The 20,813-nt window shown below is 38.9% G+C and overlaps 1 protein-coding gene across 1 annotated transcript; it reads left to right on the forward strand.

Moving 5' to 3' along the window:
- The first annotated feature begins 715 nt into the window (after positions 1-715).
- Positions 716-18,772, forward strand: EEF1E1 (eukaryotic translation elongation factor 1 epsilon 1). The gene is made up of 4 exons (XM_058813994.1): positions 716-834; positions 2,838-3,038; positions 10,078-10,173; positions 18,136-18,772. The coding sequence occupies exons 1-4, from the start codon at positions 736-738 to the stop codon at positions 18,274-18,276; spliced, it is 537 nt and encodes a 178-aa protein (XP_058669977.1). The 5' UTR covers positions 716-735; the 3' UTR covers positions 18,277-18,772.
- Positions 18,773-20,813: the final 2,041 nt, after the last annotated feature.

The following is a 20,813-nucleotide window of genomic DNA, read 5'->3' on the forward strand; positions in this document are numbered from 1 at the left end:
CACTCTCTACAGCTGCCTGCAAGGAGGCGGTAGCCGTACTCTTCTCCCAGGCACCAGCAATAGAGCAAGAGGAAATGGCCTAAAGCTGCACCAGGATCCCCTGTTCAGGCTGGACATCAGGAGGGATTTTTCCACAGAAAAGGCGGAATTTGGAATTCCATTGGCATTTGGCATTGGAATGGGCTGCCCGGGGGGGTGGTGGAGTCACCATCTCTGGAGGTGTTGAAGGACAGACTGGACGTGGCAGTCAGTGCCACGGTCCAACTGACACAGTGGTGCTGGGTCATAGATGAGACTCCGTGATCGCTGAGGTCTTTTCCGACCAAACCGGTCCAGCGAAACCCGAGGCTGGGACACCACGCGGAACACCTCCCGCACACCCCCGCCCCGCCTGGGCTGGGCAAAGAGGCGGCTCCACCCGCTCCGCCCCTCACGGCTGCCCCGCCCCCGCAAGGCCCCGCTTCGGGGGCGCGGCTTGGCGCGCGCGTGCCCGGCCCACAGTGCGGCCGGGGACGTGCAGGCGCGACTGCGCATGCGCCATTCGTGACCCTGCTGCTCCTCCCTCCCCCTCCGAAAGGCGAAACGCGAAGCCTCTCCTGGCTTCTCATTGGCTGGCCGGCCCTTTCGGGCCAATGGCAGCGGCGCTTCCTCCGGCGGCGCCGTGGCGCTCTCCGCCAATGGGACGACTGGTTGTTGCCGCCCTCCTTCCCAGTCCCGCGTGTCCCGCCGCGCAAGATGGCGGTAGCGGTGCGGGGCGCGGAGGAGCTGGAGCTGCTGGAGCGGCTGCTGGGGCTGCCGAGCGGGAACAAGTACGGCGTCCAGGGGGAGCGGAAGGTGAAGGGAGCGAGGAGGGGCCTGGAGTGGGTGGCGGTGGCGACGCGCGTGGGAGGGCGGGCGTTCTCTGGTCTCCTTTCCCCAGTGACTGCTTCGCTCCGAGCTTCCCTTCCCTCCCCCCTGGCAATTCCCCACAGACACCGATGTGAACGTGGCTGCGGCCCCCCAGGTACCAGTCCAGCCGACGTCTCCTTGAGCGGGGTCTCACCTGGGCTCCCTCCAGCCGGTCCCTCACCATATGTTGTGGATGCCGTAGGGCCTCGCTGCCTGCGAGCCTGTCGGTTCTGGAAACTCCTTCCGTCTGCTTGTGGGAAGGATCATCATGTGTCATGGAAGGGATTTCGGCTTGATTTATGCTTGTTCTTTCTGCACTTTCCTTTCTCTGTACCTGTGCTATCTTGATTGAATTATGTGGGAAGAAAAAGGAGGCATTTTAATAATAGGAAGATGTCTGTACTGGAGACGTGTTGCTCTTAAATATTTAATCTTTATAGTACTCCTGCCTGACACGAGGTTGTAGTGAGGTGGGAGTTGGTCTGTCTACTGTGCCTGCAGTGGGGGCCAGAGGAAATGGCCTAAACTGAGACAGGGGAGATTCAGATTAGATATTAGAAAATGTTTTTCCCTTTTGTGGTGATCAGGCATTGAAATGCGTTGCCAAGGGAGGTGGTGGAGTATCCATTTCTGGAGATGTTTAAGAGCTGTCTGGATGTGGCACTGAGTGGTGATTCAGTGATTTAGGGTTGCAGGGACTGTGCTGGGTGGATGCTTTTCTGTATGATCTTAAAGGTCCTTTCCAACTTTGATGATTCTATGGTTACAGATGTCTTGATGCTTCAAAGTTTGTATGGAAACATTAGGTTCCATTGTTTAAGAGGCATCTGAGGCATGAAAAATGCAATTTAGAGCTGGGAGTGTCACAAATTTATGAGCCCTTTGTTTGCTCCTCCCTCCTGGAGAAGGTTGGTTGAGAAATGAAACTCTGCAGTTGTCTTGTGTGTGGGGTTTTTTTAATTGACTGCTCATGGTTGGAGTCCTGACTATCTATGTGTGTTTTTCACTTGCAAAAACTGCCTTAATTATTTTCCAGCCCAGCTGGTATTTTAGTGCTGTTACCATAAAGCATAATGCTGAAAAATTCAAGTAACTAGGTCTGTGTGTAGTTTTTCTGGCTGGATGCTCAGTGGAAAAAAAAAAAACTTAATAGTAGTGGAAGACTCTTGATACAAATACAAAAATATTATTATGCTTTCAACTTTCAGCTTAGATTAAATAAACTTGGACATAAACAGACTCCTCTGTGTGGTCAAATACTTTAAAAGAAAGAGTGTTGCAGTTTAATCAGTTTCTTTCATTTTATGTCATAAATGCCTGAATGGGCTTCAGCCCATTGCAGTGAGTTCCAGTTCCCTCACCTCATTTCTCGAGGTGGCAGTCCAGTTTCCCTTCCCCTGCTTGAACACATGCTGCTGTCACTCACAAAGACATCATGGCTGGAGCTGGAGGTGTGCTGTGCTGTCCTGCTGGTACCAGTGAGCTCCTGGCTGCTCTTCAGGGCCTTTTGCAATGGTGCAGTGTGTAGGGATAAGCTTGTCAGGAGGTGTGGTTACTGCAGCCTGCCTGCTCAGAGACAAGTTGGATGCTACTGACTTCACAGTCTAAAGTCAGAGTCCTGAATTGGGAAGTGAGTTAGAAGTCAGTTCATGAGATTTCTGACAGTGTTAGAACACACAATGCTATTTTTGCCTAATGTTGGCACAATTGGCTTAATTGGAGCTAAGGGTGTCCTGGTTTGTTCATGTTCTTCTGTAAGAATTGAAAATAAAACACCCCAAGGAGCAAAAAGTGGACAGCACAGACTTGGTTTTGATGGCATTGCCTTTACCAGGAATGCTTTTAAGTTCTGAGGGAGCATAAAAAGAAAACCCAAACCAATAGCCATTCATATAGAGATTGCTTTCTTCAATTATTTGTTTAGCCCTCCACTTGTGTTTCCACTTCAGGTTCCTGTTCTGCAAAGCAACAATGGCCCCGGGCTGAGGGGGCTGATGACCATCGCTGCCCACCTGGTGCGGCAGGCCAGGAAGGAGCAGCTGCTGGGGAGCACTGCTGAGGAGAAGGCTGTGGTGCAGCAGTGGCTGGAGTACAGGGTGACCCGGGTCAATGGAGGCTCCAGCAAGGAGGAGACCAGAACAATTCTGAAGGTGAGGAGTTCTTCATTACCTTGCCACTGAATTTTGGAATGACTAGACCTTGAAGGAAATTACAGTGTTAATGTGTGTATGAGCATCTAATTAATAAAATTTAACAAATCCTAAGGCTTGACAGTATCACTAAGTACTGGCTTTTATTCCTCTTGCTGCTTTTCACTTTTATTGACAAAAATACCCCAGCAACCTGAAACAGGAAAACAGCAAAAACTATGACATAGATGAAGCAGAGCTCTTGCAGTGCTCAATGGCTGTAAATTGTGAAGGGTGTTCCACACAGTTTAGAGACTGTTCAGCTGCCTGTGTGAGGCACCAGTTTCTTACTATCTTCATAAACCCTTGGTTATACGTAAGTTGGTGTTGTATTCCAGGATAACACTTCTCTGTTTGCTTTAAGAGCTGTTCTTAATGATGTGGCAGTTATGGGATACAAGCCATACTTGATGCTGTGGTCATTGATATTGATGCTAAAAGGAAATACTGGACAAAATTGTGTGTGAAAACTGAAATCATAAAGGAACAACTACATAACTGTCCTTAACATTGAGTGACTTTGTGTGGAGTCCTTGGTCTGCTGTTATTAAACTTTTATTGTAGGCTGAAGCTTACTTCCTCTTAAACAGGTAGAAGCAGAAAAGAAAATCTTGTGAGTCCCCCTTGTTGTTAGAGCAGCCAGATGACAAGGAGCAGATAGCAAAACTTACTCTGTTTTCCTTACTCCTTGCAACTGGTAATAAGTATTTTTGCAATTTTGTGGGAACAACTTGAAGAGAAAATTTGCCTTACAGTGTTAAGCACTGTTTTCAAAGTATGTATAAAAGGGCAGTGATTTTTAAAGGGTTTTTTTTTCTAGTTTTAAAAGTATGTTTTAGATAGAGAGTTACATTGATCAGTGCTGCCAGTGAGTTCTGAGTTTAGAAGTTTGTGAGCTGCAAGGTTGACTCTACTTGAAGGTGTCAGAGTCCTAATAACTTCTGGCTCTGGCAAGGTGTGCAGAAACCAAAGATAAACTGAAGCAGTATTAACACTGTTACTTAAAATAAAGGAAAATGCAACTTAAAGTGATACAAAACAGCTCTTTGTTACTCTTCGAGCTGATAGCCCTCTTGATCTTGAGGCTGACGGTGCCTGCATACCTACCAACTTGGTGAAAACCACGATAAACCATTTCTCTCACTTGCATCCCATATAATCTGAGTTATCTTGGTTTCTTTGTATCTGGGGAATATCTTCCATTGATGAATCATGAGTTTGTTTACATTGCTTCTCTTTTTGTAACATATCTGCTCTTACTTTCTATGTGCAAATGTTATCAAAACCTTCACAGTCGTGGTTACTCTACAGATACAGCATGAAAACTGTCTACCCTTTAGGATTTTGAGAACTTCATTGAAGGAGGGGCACTGACTAATCAGGGTTTAACTTCAGATTTAGCTGTGGTATGACGAGGTGGCTTGTGGAGGTCCCTGTTGTCTAAACTTTTATGACAAGTGTCCCAGAGTTTCAGCCATTCTTTGAATAAACTTGAAACTTGTGATGCTTTCTGTTCTCCCAAAGTGTGAGAAAACCATATGAGAATAAATAACTAACTTTCATTTACCTCTCTTGCCTTTTATAAAAACCAAAAGCAAATTTTCTGTCTTGTTATAACAAAATTTATGTGCTCAGGATGGTTTTAGGGATGATATTTGCAGTGTCAGCACATGCAAGAGTATTTGCAGAACTGCACCGGAGCATTAAAGCCAGATGCAGTGATATGGCAGTTTCCTGCTGGAGCTGGGACCTCTTTCCATCTTTGGCCTTAGTGACACTGGTTGTGTAGAAAAGACAATATGCTGAATACAAATATGTAGATTTATCAAGTGTTTCCAAGCAAAGCAAAATTTCCTTACTGAGAAACAGTCAGTGTTACTTTAGAGAGAATCTCTGCCTTGAAGTGCATTTAAAAGTTTTGCTGTGGATTTTTTTTAAGCAAGCGTTGAATAACCAGAATTTATTTTAACACAAGGCTGCTGTGGAATTGTTTCAGCACTAATAATTTCATAGTATAGCAATTAAGAGCTTTTTTTTTTTGTAATTTGTTCTCTTGCCACCATGATTAATCAGAAAAGGGGCAGCCTACCATTAAAGTATACTGTGCCAAAAGGGAGTAAGGGTGGAAAAAAAAGAAGAACTAAAATAGGGAGGGAAGTCTGAGGCTGTAGTTTTACAACGTGTCTGGAATACACAATGGCAGCCTTGGGACGGTTGCAGCCTAGAGCCACAATTTATAATAAGCTGCACCAAAAACAGTTCAGTAACTTCTGCTATAAACTTTAGGCTGCCTCTATTTAACCCTTAACTGATGTGCTTCTACAAAATGTCAGTAAATAACTGGTTTCGTGTTTGTTAATTTGAACAGGAAGGATTTTCTGTTTGCTTTGCGAAAATAGGTTGTTAAATTGTTCTTACTGATGTGTTGCCTAAAGCTGTTAGTTGGCAGGAAAATTATGGTGAAACAGACCATCTCAACCAGGGTTTTTAAATTCATCCAGAGCAAATGCCACAATGTTCAGAATGCACCAATAAAGGGCTTGTTGAGTTTTGTCTAATTTTGATTTGTGCTTCTGTACTTGACAAAATAACTGGGAGCAGTACTTTTGCTCCAAATCTGTTCCTCAGCAGATCCATAGGAATGATGAATGTCAATAGCAGTGATAGCATAATACACAGTGCATTATATTAACTTCCTTTTCCACAGGGTGAAGGAGTATAATCTTTTTTTTCTTTGATATTTAGTTAGTGGTAAATTAAGTGGCATAAGGAAAAAAAAATCTGAAAATTTCTGAGTTGTCATGCAGGATAAGCAGTGTTTTTTCTGTTTCTTTGTGCCATCAAATGTCTACTTAGGTGTTAGTGAATTCTATTCAGGAGATTTTAATGTCTCTGCTTTATCAATTTTATGTATTTTATACCTGAGGATTCTTCCCCCCTCATACTCCATCTTCAGAAACCTCTGACAAATAACTGGTAGCTTGTTAAATTCATATAAAAGCATCCACATAAATGTAGAAACTTCTGTTCTGTGAAGGATAATAACTAAGGGTCTCTGTGTACTACTTCCAGTGTCTCATACAGAACAATATTCCATAATTTCAATTAGCTTTATCCCAGTCTCCTGTGTTGCCTGCTGTAATAATGAAATCCAAATCTAAATCTGAATAAGAGAGCTGTAATTTCTGTTTAATGTGCTTGCTTGAAAAATTACTGTTTCCACAGGTGCAAAAGCAGGTTAATCCATGCTCTGTTCATAGCATTAATCCACAGCTCTGTACACTGGGGTTTTTTTTGCACACTTACAGGTTTAAAGAATGAATTTTTATTATTGCAGCAACATTTGTTGATTATTTTTTTTCTTTTACAGGAAACTCAGTAATATAATATTCTTCCAGACCAGGTTTAGCTCGGTTTGCCAGTTAGAGAGAAGAGTCATGCATGAGAATTAAAAATATGTCTGTGTATCAAAAGTGTAGTTCTGCTTTTCTTGGATGTGGCTGCAGAAACCCTTTCTTGTGTTCTGCATTGTCAGGGGCTTTCCTGAAACATTTGGGAGTGCTCAGCTTTTTGTCTTTGCATGGTGTGAGAGACATAAAAGCATTTAGGGCATAAATGACCTCGGGAATCTTGCTGACTGAAAGGACAGGATGTCTGTGTGTACGGGGAGCACGTACACCAGCAGGGTGTTGTGGGCAGAATATCCAGAACAAAATCAGAGTGTGATTAGGTCCATTGGAAGCTCCTGAGTTGTCCTAAGAGGCCACTGTTCCTTATCTGAGCTGCTGTCACAACTGGCAGTGACTGGCAGGGATTCAGGGGCCTGAGCAGATTAAATGGATTAGGGGCCATTGGATTGCATATTTAACAGGCAGTAAGCAAGGCTGGGGGTGCTCAGGAGTGTGCTCTGGATGGGATGCGTTGAGCTGTTGCTAGATACAGGCTGTAAATTGGATTTTTTTTTCCCATAGAACAAGCAAATGGAAATACATCAGTTAGTCCATAAATAATGCAACAACTCTTTCTGCTGCTTTTCTCCTCCTCAAAATGGTGTTTGAATTGCTGCAGTTGTTCAGTGTATGTTAATGCATTGTAATGCAGCTGTGCCTTAAGTATGTCTGAAATTTGAGAGTTTCCTGAGGGAATGCAACAGTAAGTTTATATAGTTACAAGCAACTTCCAGGACTATCTCAGTCTTTTAATCCTGGGTTTGTATATATGGAATTCATTTAAGTAGTGGCGTTCGGTACATTAAAGACAAATTATTCAGATGACAGCCAGCAGACTTGAATTTTCTGCATGTGATAGAAGCTCTATAGAGTTTTGTGTTCATATTTTCATTAATCTCTCCAGGACTGGAACAATATTTCACTTAATTACAGTGGTCACTTGAGCAAACTTGACTTTCAGGAATTTTAGCACATTTGGCTATTAGCCAGTAATATAATCATCCATGGGAAGCACAACCCATGCAGCAAGATTAACTAGATGTGCTTAATGCACATGAAAAAAATATGGTGTTTCAGAAAAAAATATGGTGTTGCAGAATGAAATCAAAATATCTGTATGTATTTTAGGGGAGAGAAATACATGTTCAAAAACAGAATTGTAAACTAATGCTAATTTATACAAGACTAAACCATTTTTGTCAAATTTAATTTGCTCAGTTAACTGACTTCATAAAATTTGATGAACCAGAATAAATAATTGTTCACGCTATAATGGCTTACCTTGCCTTTAAAGTTTTAGGTTTTTTTTATTGATGACTGTTTTGAGTGTACATATGCAATATAAAACTCAGAATTAGCATGCTGTAATTTCTTTGATGCAGAAATCCAAAATTTTCAGCAGGTATATAACTATGGTGATGATACCTTCAAAGATAATGAGCTTTTTCCTTTAAAAAATCCTGATTCCATAGCCTAAGCTAAGAAGAAGAGAGAAGGAGGGGAGGAAATATAATTTCAGCTGTGTTAGTTTTCATTATAATGCATGTGGAATTTCTGGTTAATTGAAATGAAAAATGCTGGTCAGAGAATTCGTTTCAAAACAGACAAGTTTGTGGTTTTTGTTTTTTTTTTTCTAGTAAAGCAGATCTTTAGTTTTGGGGGTATTTTTCTCCCTGGAAGTTTTTTCTTCTTAAGATGGATTTTCCTTTGTGTTGCATTGTAGGAAATGCCACAGAACTGTAGTTACATGTTTGAGGTAATTTGAGCCCCCGCTAACATGCACAAAGCAGTAAACCAGTCTAAAGAAAAGAAGCTACATAGCCAGGGGCAGTTGACCTTACAGAATTTTAACTATGCAGGGGTTAATATGCTTTCCTGATTTGCTCTAATAAAAGAAATCAAAGCAGACATGGGGATGTTCAGATATTACAGAAGTACAGGAGTCCTGTCATGAAGAGGTTATCAAAGAATAGTAAGGTAGCTTAATGGAGTCAAACTTGTCAAAAGCAAATGCAAGGTTAGATGTCTTAAAGTCTCAGCATTCTAGTTTTGTGTTTTGATCTTGGTTTATTTTCTATATATGCATTATAGGAAATCCCTCTATCAGTAAAATTATGTAACCAAAAAAAGTGCAACATGCTGAAGGCCAAATAAAATTTTTTAATTGTTCACTAAGTATTAACCCCTTTCTCCTTGCCCAAGACTTGTTTTTTCAATAAAATGTCTGAAAATGCAATTTGCTGTAATTGAGACTGAAAAATTAACATTTTTGAAAATGTTAGTTATGTTTAAGCTGCTTACCTGTTTCTAGGGCAGGGGAAGGGAGTGGCTTAAGCACATGTTGTGTCCTTTTTTTTTCCCTCTGATGAGGGGAGTTTTCAAATCCAAGGGAAAGCTGGGAAACTGTTTCTGTAGATGTCTGAAAATAATATTGTAAAACCAAATCTACTTTAACCTGGCTTATGCAGGTTAAAGTAGATAATTTTATTGTTACAGTTCTTTAGAGAAAAGGGTGGGGGGGCAAAAGGTGTATGAATTGGATGACAATTAGGTAAGAATTGGAGAAGAGGAAGGACAGGTAAGAGAGGTAGAGCTGCTGTGTGGTGCCTGTGTCCTCAGAATGATAAACTTGAGCAACAGTGAGCCTGTCAGTCTCTTGGTTTTTGGTAGAGAATGGCTGCATACAAAAAGCCATGAAAATGAGTCTTTCTGTTAATAGACATTTGAAATAATTATTTACTGAACCTGAACAGAAACCACCTACTACCCACCCTGATGGCTTCTGATCTGGAACAGTTGAGAGATGGTCTTAAAATGCTGAAATTTTCTCTTCTGAGAGACTTGGACAACAGCTGAATTGACAATATCAGTCACAAAGAATTGTTAGCAGTAATTTCAACATTAATAAAAGCAGGTGTCAAGTGATAGCAGCTGATTGGTATCAAGTTACCAGCATCAAGCTTGAAACACCTTGTTTCCCACCCCACTGTTCCTGTGTGCTTCCCTGGTTCTTAGACGTTTGGTGCTCCAGAGCCTTGCTGACCAGCTGCATGGAATCCTGGAGGGCAGGCATTGCTGCTGCTGGGAGAGCAGTGTGCTGTCCTTTTGTCATAGGACTGCATTTTCTATTAATCAAATGTTAAACATTTGAATTTGCACTCATGATAAATACGCAGCTCTCCTAATTTTTGAATTGCAGTCATTTGAAGCCAAGAAAAGACAGACTTAAAAGAATTTCAGTGGAGTCAGCTTAAAATCAATTGCATTTACAAAAATTTCACTATGTATAAACTACTTTGTTTAGAGACCAGCATTTAAATTTTACCTAATTCTCACTGTCAAAGATTGATATTTTATTTTATTATCACTTACTTTCTAGATTTTTTTTCTTTTATTGTTTGTTTTATTTGCTGAGTAAGGATAACTTAAAACTGATGTTTATTTTATATGCATGGTCTCCAGAGGAAATTTCTATTAATTTTAACAGCTGCCTTCATATATCATTTCACAAAGTCAATACTACAGCAGTGTAATGACTTTTTCCTTTTTAGGATCTTAACATGCACCTTGAAGATAAAGTCTACCTTGCAGGAAACATTTTTACCTTAGCAGACATTTTGATGTACTATGGATTGCATCATATCATGGTAAGCATTATTTGCATCATTTTTATATGTGCGACTATCATAATTGTTATTTATCTGAAGGGCATTTTATTGTTGTAGAAGTTAACTAACAGAACAGAGGAAGATAAAACTTGTTCCTAGGTTTTTCATTTTATTCTTTAATATTTAGCTGTGTATCTGTCAAAAGACATGTAGTGTCAGAATGCTTTAGTTTCCTCTGCAAAATATAGCAAGGATGATACCTGTCCCTGTGTTTCTATGATTAAGGACTCTTGCCTTTTCAAGTTTGAAACATCACTGAACTGCAGTCACAGAAGTACATGGGCAAATAGATAAATGAAGCTGAAAGGATGTGCCAGAACGGAAAGTATTAACTTCATTAGTATTAGAGAAATACAAATGCATGTAAATTAAGCTCTTTAATGCATATAAAAAAGTTTGAGACATAACAAATGGTCATTTGTGTTTCCAGACTTAAGTGATAAGACTTGATAAGGTACATAATATGAAAATAACACAGGGAGGTGGTGCTTAAGAGGAAAATGAAAAAAAAAAAACCCATGCCAACAATAAATTTTTTCTAAGGGAAAGATGCTCAGATTATTTGTAATCCACTCAGGCTACTATGAAGTGCTTAAAAATTCATACACCTTCGGTTCTGAACCCCAAGTGCAAATTTAAAGCAGTAGAAGCTATTTGCATTTTGGTAGCTGGAATGTGTTTGTAAATGAGCCATTGTCATTCTCTGGAGTGGAAAGAAACCAAAGGACTCGCATAAAAAGGTCTTCTTAATTCTTGGGAAAAGATGAAATAAGTCAGTTTTACATTAGAAAATTGAGGGGGGGAGTGAGGATAATTAGAACAAGATGCCTCTGACAAATGCATGTATGTCTGAGAATTGAATTCAATCAACTGGGTGAATGGTTACTTTTATACAATTAATAGCAGAGCTCTGGGAGAAGTGTCGAAGAATACATTTCAAAATGGAAGCAGAGGGGAGGGGCAATCAAGTAGTGAAATTCTACCAGAAATGAAAGGAAACTTATGTATCTGTATCTTGACTGTCCAGGAGTAAAAGTTCAAATAAGTGTCAAGCAGAGGAGAGGAAAGCTTCATTTCAAAAGGTTTTTGAAAACCTGCTAGAATAAGTCGCATAGAATTAATTCTTTTAAATCATATTTACCTTGTAAAATATCTTAAGCAGTAGGATAGATGTGTTGATTACAGAGTCAGAATGGGTTACCTTTCACATATGATGTGCAGACATAAAAAAGACTATAAGTATTTTCTAAAAATATGATTGTATATTCTGTAAGAGAGTACAAGTTCAAATGAGTCTTTAAAAAAAAAAACTTGGCAAGGGAAAATCCAAGCGTATTTTAAATTTAGAGTTTGCTCTAGAGTAGACCACCTAATCAAGATGAAAAGATACAAGTTATTGCTTTGGGAAATAGAACAGATGGTAAAAACAAATGACTTGATGCTCCTGTGTGCCTGCAACCATCCAGACACTACTTGGGACAAGTTTATAGTACAGCATCTGTTTCTGAAATGTTTGATTTCATCGAAGGTAATTTTCTGAATCAGAAAGGTATAAAGGGCTAGTAACAGGGTGACTGTTCTAAATAAATATGCAAATCTAGAAGCCACTAACTAGGAATTACATGTAATTTGAAGGTTTCAGAATTGATAAACATATAGAGATAGAAGCAGAATCTTGAACTCTAGAGTCTTGTGTTGTTTTTTTTTATGTCTTTTAATTATTTTTATTTTTCTTGTAACCAGAAGAGAGTATGTCCAGAGCTGCTGCTCTGCCCTAAGCTTAATGGGAGAATCAGGGAAAGCTGCTGTATCTCCTCATTTGAAGTGGTTCAGAGAAGGAGGCTGTCATATCCCCCACTGCTTCAGCTAAGCCTTGTGCAAAATATCAATACGTGTTTCCTATGATGCTTTAAGAAAGGAGGTAGAAATGGGAGACATGGGGCATAGGGCAAACCCACAGATCTTGCTGTCCATCAAGTTACCTAGAAATTTGATCTAAAAACATCACTGGTAGTACCTTAGAGGTTAATCTCTGCTTTTGATAGGCTAAAAACTACATGCTAACACAGACATTAGTGATAGGATACTATCACTAATGGTAAATACTTCTGGCATACCATGGCCATCCTGAATAAGCCAAGTAGAAAAACTTTAAAACCCTTTTGATGCACATTTCGTTGGAAAAGTTTTTAAGACCAACCACTCCTGTAGCTCAGTTCTTCACCTGTGGTGTCTTGGTTTCTCTGAGTATGGATTATGCATTGTTCTATTCATTCCCCCCTCCCATCTTCATTTTGCCCTTCCCTTTATCCAGGAGGGGTTCTGGAGTCTGGTTCTTCACTGTCCAGGCTCATCCATTTGACCTGACAGTTTGTTTACTGAACAGCAGCAACCCTTAATTCTGCTGCTGTGTGCCTGCCTTTCATTCTCCCTGTCCCTTCTAGTTATCCTAATAAACATAGTAGTGCAATGTGTTTAAAAATCCATATTGTGGGGAAAAAATTATTTTTTCAATCAGTGAGAATCAGATTCACAGGCAGTGTTTCAGGGTTCTTGCACACAGAATCTGTTTGGGTCTTTTAATTAGAAGTACACACTCATAGTAATAAGGTAGGAACTAAATAGTACACGCTGTTGTGCATCATAATATAGGTCAAAACATGAAAAAAATATAATGCTTGATACTTCCTTTTCAATCAATGTGATCTGCATTGTCATATGTAATTGATGTCTCTGTGTATGTAGCATTAATATTGTTGTCTTATGGACACTTCAATTCCAGAAATACATATGTGGATAAATGTGGACAATAAAATTCTACTAGGTTAAAGCATAGATTGCAGCAAAAACTTGAATTTAGAAGCATTGCTTGAGGTTAGCTTAGGCAATCAGTTAGCATTAAATTTCTCCTGTGGTAATGAACTTGTTTACTAATCTGGCAGATTTTTAAAATTATTTCTTTGAAAGTTTCCAGATGTCTTCATTCTTAAATGTTTTTGACCAGCACAAGTCCAGTTTATTTAAAGAAAAATAGTCAATATGATGATTGAACTGCTTTTATACTTCAAAAATTTTGTCAGAACCAAGGAAATGCTCTCAAATCTATATGTCTGACTTGAAATTTTTTTAAAAAGGTCTGGAAAATTACTTATGGGTGAAGTTTATATCTGCAAATGGAAGATGCCTCAGTCAAAATTTTGGTGTCAAACCAAATATGATCAAGCACAGAACAAACTAAGCAGTTGTCCTTGAGTCAGAACCACTAATATTGAACTGTAATGAGACTGAGGGAGAAGAATTTCAAGGAGTTATAAATAACTATAAGAAACTACAATAGTAGTTTATTTTGGAGCTATTTTTCCCATAAGGAACATTTCCTGTAATAAACAGACTGCCATGACTTTTTGTTGAGATTCACTGATATGCTGCTTATTATAGTACTGAGGTAACAGGCTTTTCTTCTAAGCAATGATGCTAAAAATGGTTCTTCAACTGAATTGCAAAAGAAGCAGTTTTAACTTAAAAAAAATATGTGATTTTGAGCTTATTCCTTTAACAGCAGAAAATTAGGCCGAACTATGAGAAAGTACATGTATGTCATGAAATATACCATCCAGATGTTGGATTATTTTGTCTTTCTCCCCTGTCTAAAGGTTAAATTTAAAAAGTCAGATAGTATCTATCCTTGTCTTGGTGCTGAAGAGGTTCACATGTAGGGAGGTATTTTTAAATTTTCCATGACCTGCAGGTTGTGGAATGGTGCTTTATGCCTGCATCCCCAATGCTATAGAAAGAAAATATAATTAAAGCTTGTGTATTTTTAGCTCTTTCAGAAACTCTTAAAGTTGCATTGTATGATAACCACCTTGGTGCCCCTCAGTGAGCTTTGTGGTGGAAGAAAAAGACTTTTTTTTTTCATCACATGAAAGAAAAAAAAGTCTGTCAAATTAAGTGTCTGCTTCTTTGCTATTAAAATAATTGCTTTAATAGCAAATAATTATTTTAACAGCAGAACAGCAGCCTTTCTTAACTTGGGGGAATTATCTAATTTAATGAGGAAGAACAGAAAATACCCATCTAACAAAATGTTGTAAAAAATGCCATGGAAGTGATCTCTAAACAATTAACCTAAGAGTTATGTTCAGAGTAAAAAGTAGAGCATGCCACAAAGTGCTTTTTAATATATTTCACTGATAAGAGTACATTATGTAAATAAGTAAAAATATCTCGCTTGTTGTGCCTAGAGTACAAAAAGGGGTCTTACTATTAGCATAGCTGTTTTGCCCTTCAGATGTTTTTTCACTATGCTAACAGAACGGAAGAGGACTAGTTTTCCAGACTTATATTTTTGATTTACATTGGAGAAATGTGAAGATCGAGAATTACCAATGAAAGATGATGGGAAGGAAATACTATATCTGCTGCAAAATATAAAATTTAGCTCAGCCTTTCCATAACCAGGTGCTCATCCAGTAAAGGCTTCAAAAAAGGTTACTGTAAACTCAGGGAATTTAAAGTTTCAGTATTTTAGTATTTGCTCATTATTAAATACCTTTCGTCACTACCAGTAGTTTTAGGTTGCCTTAAAGCACACACATTGTTCTTTTCACGCACTATGTTACTTTGTAAATGGTCCCCCAGCTTCATATCAAGCATCAGCATCCAGCTACCATTAATTATAATGCACTGCAGGTGATCAAAAGCATCTTTCCCTAAATGGTACTGCTTCTTTTTTGTCCTGAATATACTGCACTTGGAGAAACTCAGGCAGTTTGTGAAAGTATTATATTACCATAGCTTCCAATTGTAATTTGTAATGTCTTTAAAAATTCTAGACTTTTTCTCCCCTTTGTTAGGGCTGTTCTGGTTAGTGCTATTTACTTGGTTAATTACCAATAACTCTCTTATATTTCTAGATCTGCAAAAATATGTGGCTGATTTTTATGGTTTTTCTGAGCATTTCTATCAGACTATACAACTGTAGGAACAATGTTTGCATTTCCATGCCAGCAGCAAGAAGAGCAGATTTTCTCATACGCCTGAACTGAGGTTCATAACAGTACAAAATTGCAGAACGAAATACATCTGTAGTGCTGTGCTTGTATTCTGGCAGGTACGTTCCTTAGGAAGAGCAGCTACTTGGGTTTAGGGGCAGCTGCAAGATCCCTGCCTTTTGGTTACTGCCACAGTTACTATGCTCCTAACTCCCCATTGAGCTTTAATGCTGTGTTCCATTGGTTTAGAATTCCCTTCTGCAACTCCTTGAAATTCTTCTCCCTCAGTATTTTTCCACTGGTTCTAGTATATATCCTTACAGTCTTTTTGCTGATACATGTTCAAAGCTTCCCAGTTCTAAGCCAAGTGCTGGGCTGTGTGAGAGAACAGCAAGGAGAAGCAGCAAATCTGATAGGAAACTCCTGAAATCAAAAGTGCAGTATGTCACAAGGTGAAATACAAGACGAGGGTTTAAAGAGCAGCTTTTTACTCATACACCTCAATATCTGTAAATGAGCATGTTTAGCTCTTTCTGTGATCCAAAGTTCATTGAAACAGATTTGTTTCCAACTGTCTTGTGCCCAAAACCAAATTTTCAGTGAACCTGCAGCATCCATAAAATCTAGTGTTTGTAGAGCAAAGCGTAAGGAATACACCATCTGTTTAGCTTTTGAGGAAGATTAACCTTGATTAGCTTTAGAAATCTAAACATGAAAAATATTAGGCATGTCTAGATCATTATTGTTCAACATTTTTATTGACGATATGGATGAGGGCTTAGAGTCTTTTATTAGTAAATTCGCTGATGACACTAAATTGGGAAAGAGTGTAGATCTGTTAGAGGGGTGTAGGGCTCTCCAGAGAGATTTGGAAAGGTTAGATGCATGGGCAGAATCAAACGGGATGAAGTTCAATAAGTCCAAGTGCCAAGTACTGCACTTCGGCCACAATAACCCCCTGCACCGATATAAGCTGGGGACAGAATGGCTGGATAGTGCCCAGGTGGAAAGGGACCTGGGGGTGCTGGTTGACAGTCGATTAAATATGAGCCAGCAATGTGCCCAGGTAGCCAAGAGGGCCAATGCCATCCTGGCCAGTATCAGAAATGGAGTGGCCAGCAGGAGCAGAGAGGTCATTCTTCCCCTGTACTCAGCACTGGTGAGGCCTCACCTGGAGTATTGTATCCAGTTCTGGGCCCCTCACTTTAGGAGGGACATCGAGTTACTTGAGCGTGTCCAGAGGAGGGCAACGAGACTAATAAGGGGCTTGGAACACAAGCCATATGAAGAGCGACTGAGGGAGCTGGGGTTGTTCAGCCTGGAGAAAAGGAGACTAAGGGGCGACCTCATCACTCTCTACAACTTCCTGAAGGGTGGCTGTGGTGAGCTGGGGGTCAGCCTCTTTCTCCAGGCGATAACAGATAGAACAAGAGGACACAGTCTCAAGTTGCGTCAAGCGAGATGTAAGTTAGAATTAAGAAGGAAATATTTCACAGAAAGAGTGGTCAGATACTGGAATCATTTACCCAGTGAGGTGGTGGAGTCATCATCCCTTGAAGAATTCAAAAAAAGACTGGATGTGGCACTTGCTGCCATGATCTAGTTGAACAGTTAGAACATCGACTGGACTTGATGATCTTATAGGTCTCTTCCAGTCTTGAACTTCTGTGATTCTGTGATTTTTCTGGTAAAACTGTCTTGTGCAGATGTGCCCTTTTTTGTTGACTGCCGGCATTGTCAAGATTTAAATTAAGCTTGATGGTTAATTGGCTAGCTGAAAATGAAGTGAGGTGAATCCTGCACTGATTGGTTTCAGTTTTGGTGAGATGGGATAGGGGAGCTGATGTGAGCATCACATTTTGTTCCTGAGGCAGGTTTTATAGTCTGTTTTGAGGACTGCCCCATTTGTAATTCAGTTGTAGTATGTTAATGTGAGAAAAGAGATTATGGTCTAAACTGATAAGCCACCTTGATGACAGAGAAATGAGAAGACATAAAATTGCTAATCAAGAATAGTAATGCAGGTGATACAGGGTGGGAATAGTTTTACAGCTGGCTTGAAAGACTCTGAAGTAATAACAGACTTTGTAGTAAAGCTTTGAGGGTGCTGCTGACCTAAATTTGAAAGACTTTTAAAGGTAGAATTTGGATCTGAAACTGTAGATAACTTTACCTAAGCCAGTCTTCTGATTAAGGATAGGCTTGAAGCTCTGCATTAATCTTAACCACATGTCCTGTGTCAAGGAGCTGTTGCAATAGTGTGATAGAGACTTCTCCCTGATTGATCTTGAAGCTGTTCTGTGTGATAGTACTTTAAATATTTTTATGAAGTATGGGCAGGTTTCCAGTTTGTTTTACTGTTGTTATTTGAATAATGCCATTGCTATCTTAATAATGAAAGCTAGCAGATCTGAGCAGTTAAATTATGCTGATTCTTAGTAACTATTCTATTTTGAGCAGTAGTCATACAAAACAACTTCCAGCTATCCTATCCAGTCTGAAATTGCCTGGAAAAAGCTTACTCCTGTACTTAAAATACACTTTGAAACATGAAGTAGTCACTTTGCCTGTGAGACAAGACTGTCTGCTAAATTAACATGAAAGGGTTGTGCATGTTGTGGAACTCTTCCCTGCACTGTCCTGTACTGTATCCTGACTCCATGAATAGAGAGATGCTTTAAATTCATGCAAGCTTTCCCCCCCCCTCTGTAATGCAACTGTATTCCACTTCCAGGTCTGTTTCTTCGAGTAGATTAAATTTCCATACATATTATGGGTTTGAGTTTTACTGTGTGAAATTAGGATACAACACTGCTGGAGTGTAACAAGTTACTTGAGTTTAAATCGTTTGTAAAATGATCCACTTTTATTCTGCCTTACCACATGTTATGACTCTAATGATGCAGTGCCTGGTGTTACTGGTGCCTTGTATTTATTCCCCATGCAGGTGGATCTCACAGTGCAAGAAAAGGAGAAATACCTTAACGTGTCCCGTTGGTTCAACCACATCCAGCATTACCCAGGTGTCCGACAGCATCTGTCCGACGTTGTCTTTATCAAGAACAGATTATACACTAATGCTCATTAAGGCAAATCTTAATGTTGTGTTGGAATGAGGTGAGGGAGTTCAGAAGTTGTGCTGTCCAAAGCCACTAACCTGCAAATACTGTTTTGTAACCTTCTGTATGTGAACCGAAACTGTCAATGCCTCAAGTCATGCAACCGCATTGAATTGCTGTTGTTCATTCAAGAATTTGAACTAAAGAATTGTTATTGTGTATCTGATTAAATGCAAAAATGGTAAAAAGGTGGGGAAATGGAGTTTTAATTCACTATTTTTAAAAAAAATTAAGGTTCTTTTAATTAAACATTCAAGTGAAATTACATGATCTTTACCATCAATTATTCACTCCTTTTGCTATTTATTGAATGTTTATGTATGTCAACCAGCTTTCCTTTCATTTTCCATGGATGTTTACACTAGTTTTGTACAAGAGCTATATTGTGTGCCAAGGATGTGAAAAAGGGAACATGCAAATGTTACAAAGTATTTATGTGACCGAATAAATTATTTTAAAACTGTAGTCTGAATTTGGCTGTGGAACTTTTTAGTTTTTCTTCAGTGAAGAAGATTTCAAAAGGTTAGTTCACTTCCTGCTTCATTTTGTGGTGTACTGTTTTGACTGTGGAAGCATTTCCTTTCAAACTGGGTAGCAAAGTTAAGTGTCCTTAAAGATTTTGCATGTGCCTCATTTCATTTTTTACGCGAGTACAGATGCACTTTTCCTACCCTGAAACAAAAACAACCAAAACCCTCAAGATAATTTGCTGCTCTATCAAGTTCATTACCAATGTTTAAAATGGGCTTTAAAACCAACTGCACTGTTGTTGAGTCACACATTTGGGTAGGTCATTTTACTGTAAAATGTGGTCCTCTGATTTTTATTTGTAAAAAGTATAAAAGTGCTAACTTAAATTGGTTAATTACCTTCTGCACAATTCAGATAACATTTTTTTTAAGACACAAAAGAAATACAAAAATACTTTGATATTTTAATTGACAAATGAACTTCTGCATTGGTTTCTTCAGCAGTGCTTAGCAGACATCTTCATTTGTACATTCTTTTGTTTTATGTGCTCATTAGAAGCCTCTCACCCAGTAAATATAAAAAAAGCTATCTTGGATAGATGTTTGAGCATTTTAAATGTTAAAAGGCCTTAGAAAAATATAATGAGATGAGGTAATTAAAATATATCCTGACACATAAATGGACAGAAGAAACTTGGAAGGATAAGCATAGTATGGAAAATTCCATGCTCTAATATATGTTTTCTGTAGATATACATAATTTTATTCTTAATTCTTTTACTGAAGGTTTACAGGCACACCAAATTACTTAAAGGGCAAAACTTTCAACAATTTCTCACCATTTCTGGGGGACTTGATTCTCCACTTCTAGTTAACTCTTGTTCCTTGCTATTTAGAAGCTCACCTGATGTCCTTACAAAAATCTCTCTGAAATCTTCTCATCTGTTCAAGAGTTGTGGAGTGGGCTTTAGTACAAATATATGTGAGAAACTTCTTTCTCAAAGCTTTTCATTTTCAACTGCCTGAGCTCTTCAGGTGTTTACTGTTATTACTTGTACCTTTAATATCCAATTTATTCAAAAATTTGTTACCTAGTAGCATTTATTCAAGTGAGTTTGCTTTTTCTGTCGTGTATGGCAGCAAGTGATGGTAATACTTATAAAAATACCTGCATTTCTACTAAATTCTGCTGTAGTGAACCATTTTCTTTTTTAGAGTGGGTGCATAGGTGTGAATCATCAGTGCATTTAGTTAGGAAAGTTTCACGTTCATCTTACAGATTTATTGTTTTTATCAATGCTTTTGCAAGTGAGAATGATTTAAGTTCTTTAAAGTGAATATGCAAACCTTCAACCATGAAAATAGCTTACATTACAGCTGAGAATGCTGAAATTGAGCCAGAGCTAAATGTTGCTGGGAACAATACTGTCATCTTTTCAGTTAGGTTGTTGTAGAGATGATGCTACAAAATGTCATATTTTTTTAAATCCCAAACAGCTGCTGTTTGCAAGTATTGGGATTTCTCAGGCTGGATACATGCTACTGCTGCAGTATCCCCTAGCCTCTTGTGCCAGTTTTATTTTCTCTGGTGTAGAACAAAAGTGTTACTTGCTGCTGAAATGTTAAAAAAAAGTTCACCTAGTAGAAAGATCAAATGTTTAGAAGCGGATTAGTAGTATTTAACTCCCTACTATCTAAAAGGCATTTGTTAATTATCATATAGTAACTTGAGCACAATTCAATTTTCTTTCCCCTGCTTAGAGGAACTTTAGGGGATAGAGGGTTAAAAGCAAAGAAGGATGAGTTGAGACTTTGCCTTTAGAGAGATGACTGGGAAAACCAGATGGTATTGATTTTTGTCGCCTCTCCCCCTTTCTATCTAATGCCTTTTGATCAAGGACAAATAAATCTGTAAGAAAACTTCTGAAAAATCACACAATTCTATTTGAGTTGGTCTGAGACTGTATGAGCTATATATATTACAACTAGGCTTCATAATTTTAAAAGAGATGTGTAGTGGGAGCTCTGAAATTAAC

Source organism: Ammospiza caudacuta, chromosome 1 (assembly GCF_027887145.1).
Source record: "Ammospiza caudacuta isolate bAmmCau1 chromosome 1, bAmmCau1.pri, whole genome shotgun sequence".
Classification (NCBI taxonomy): Eukaryota; Metazoa; Chordata; class Aves; order Passeriformes; family Passerellidae; genus Ammospiza; species Ammospiza caudacuta.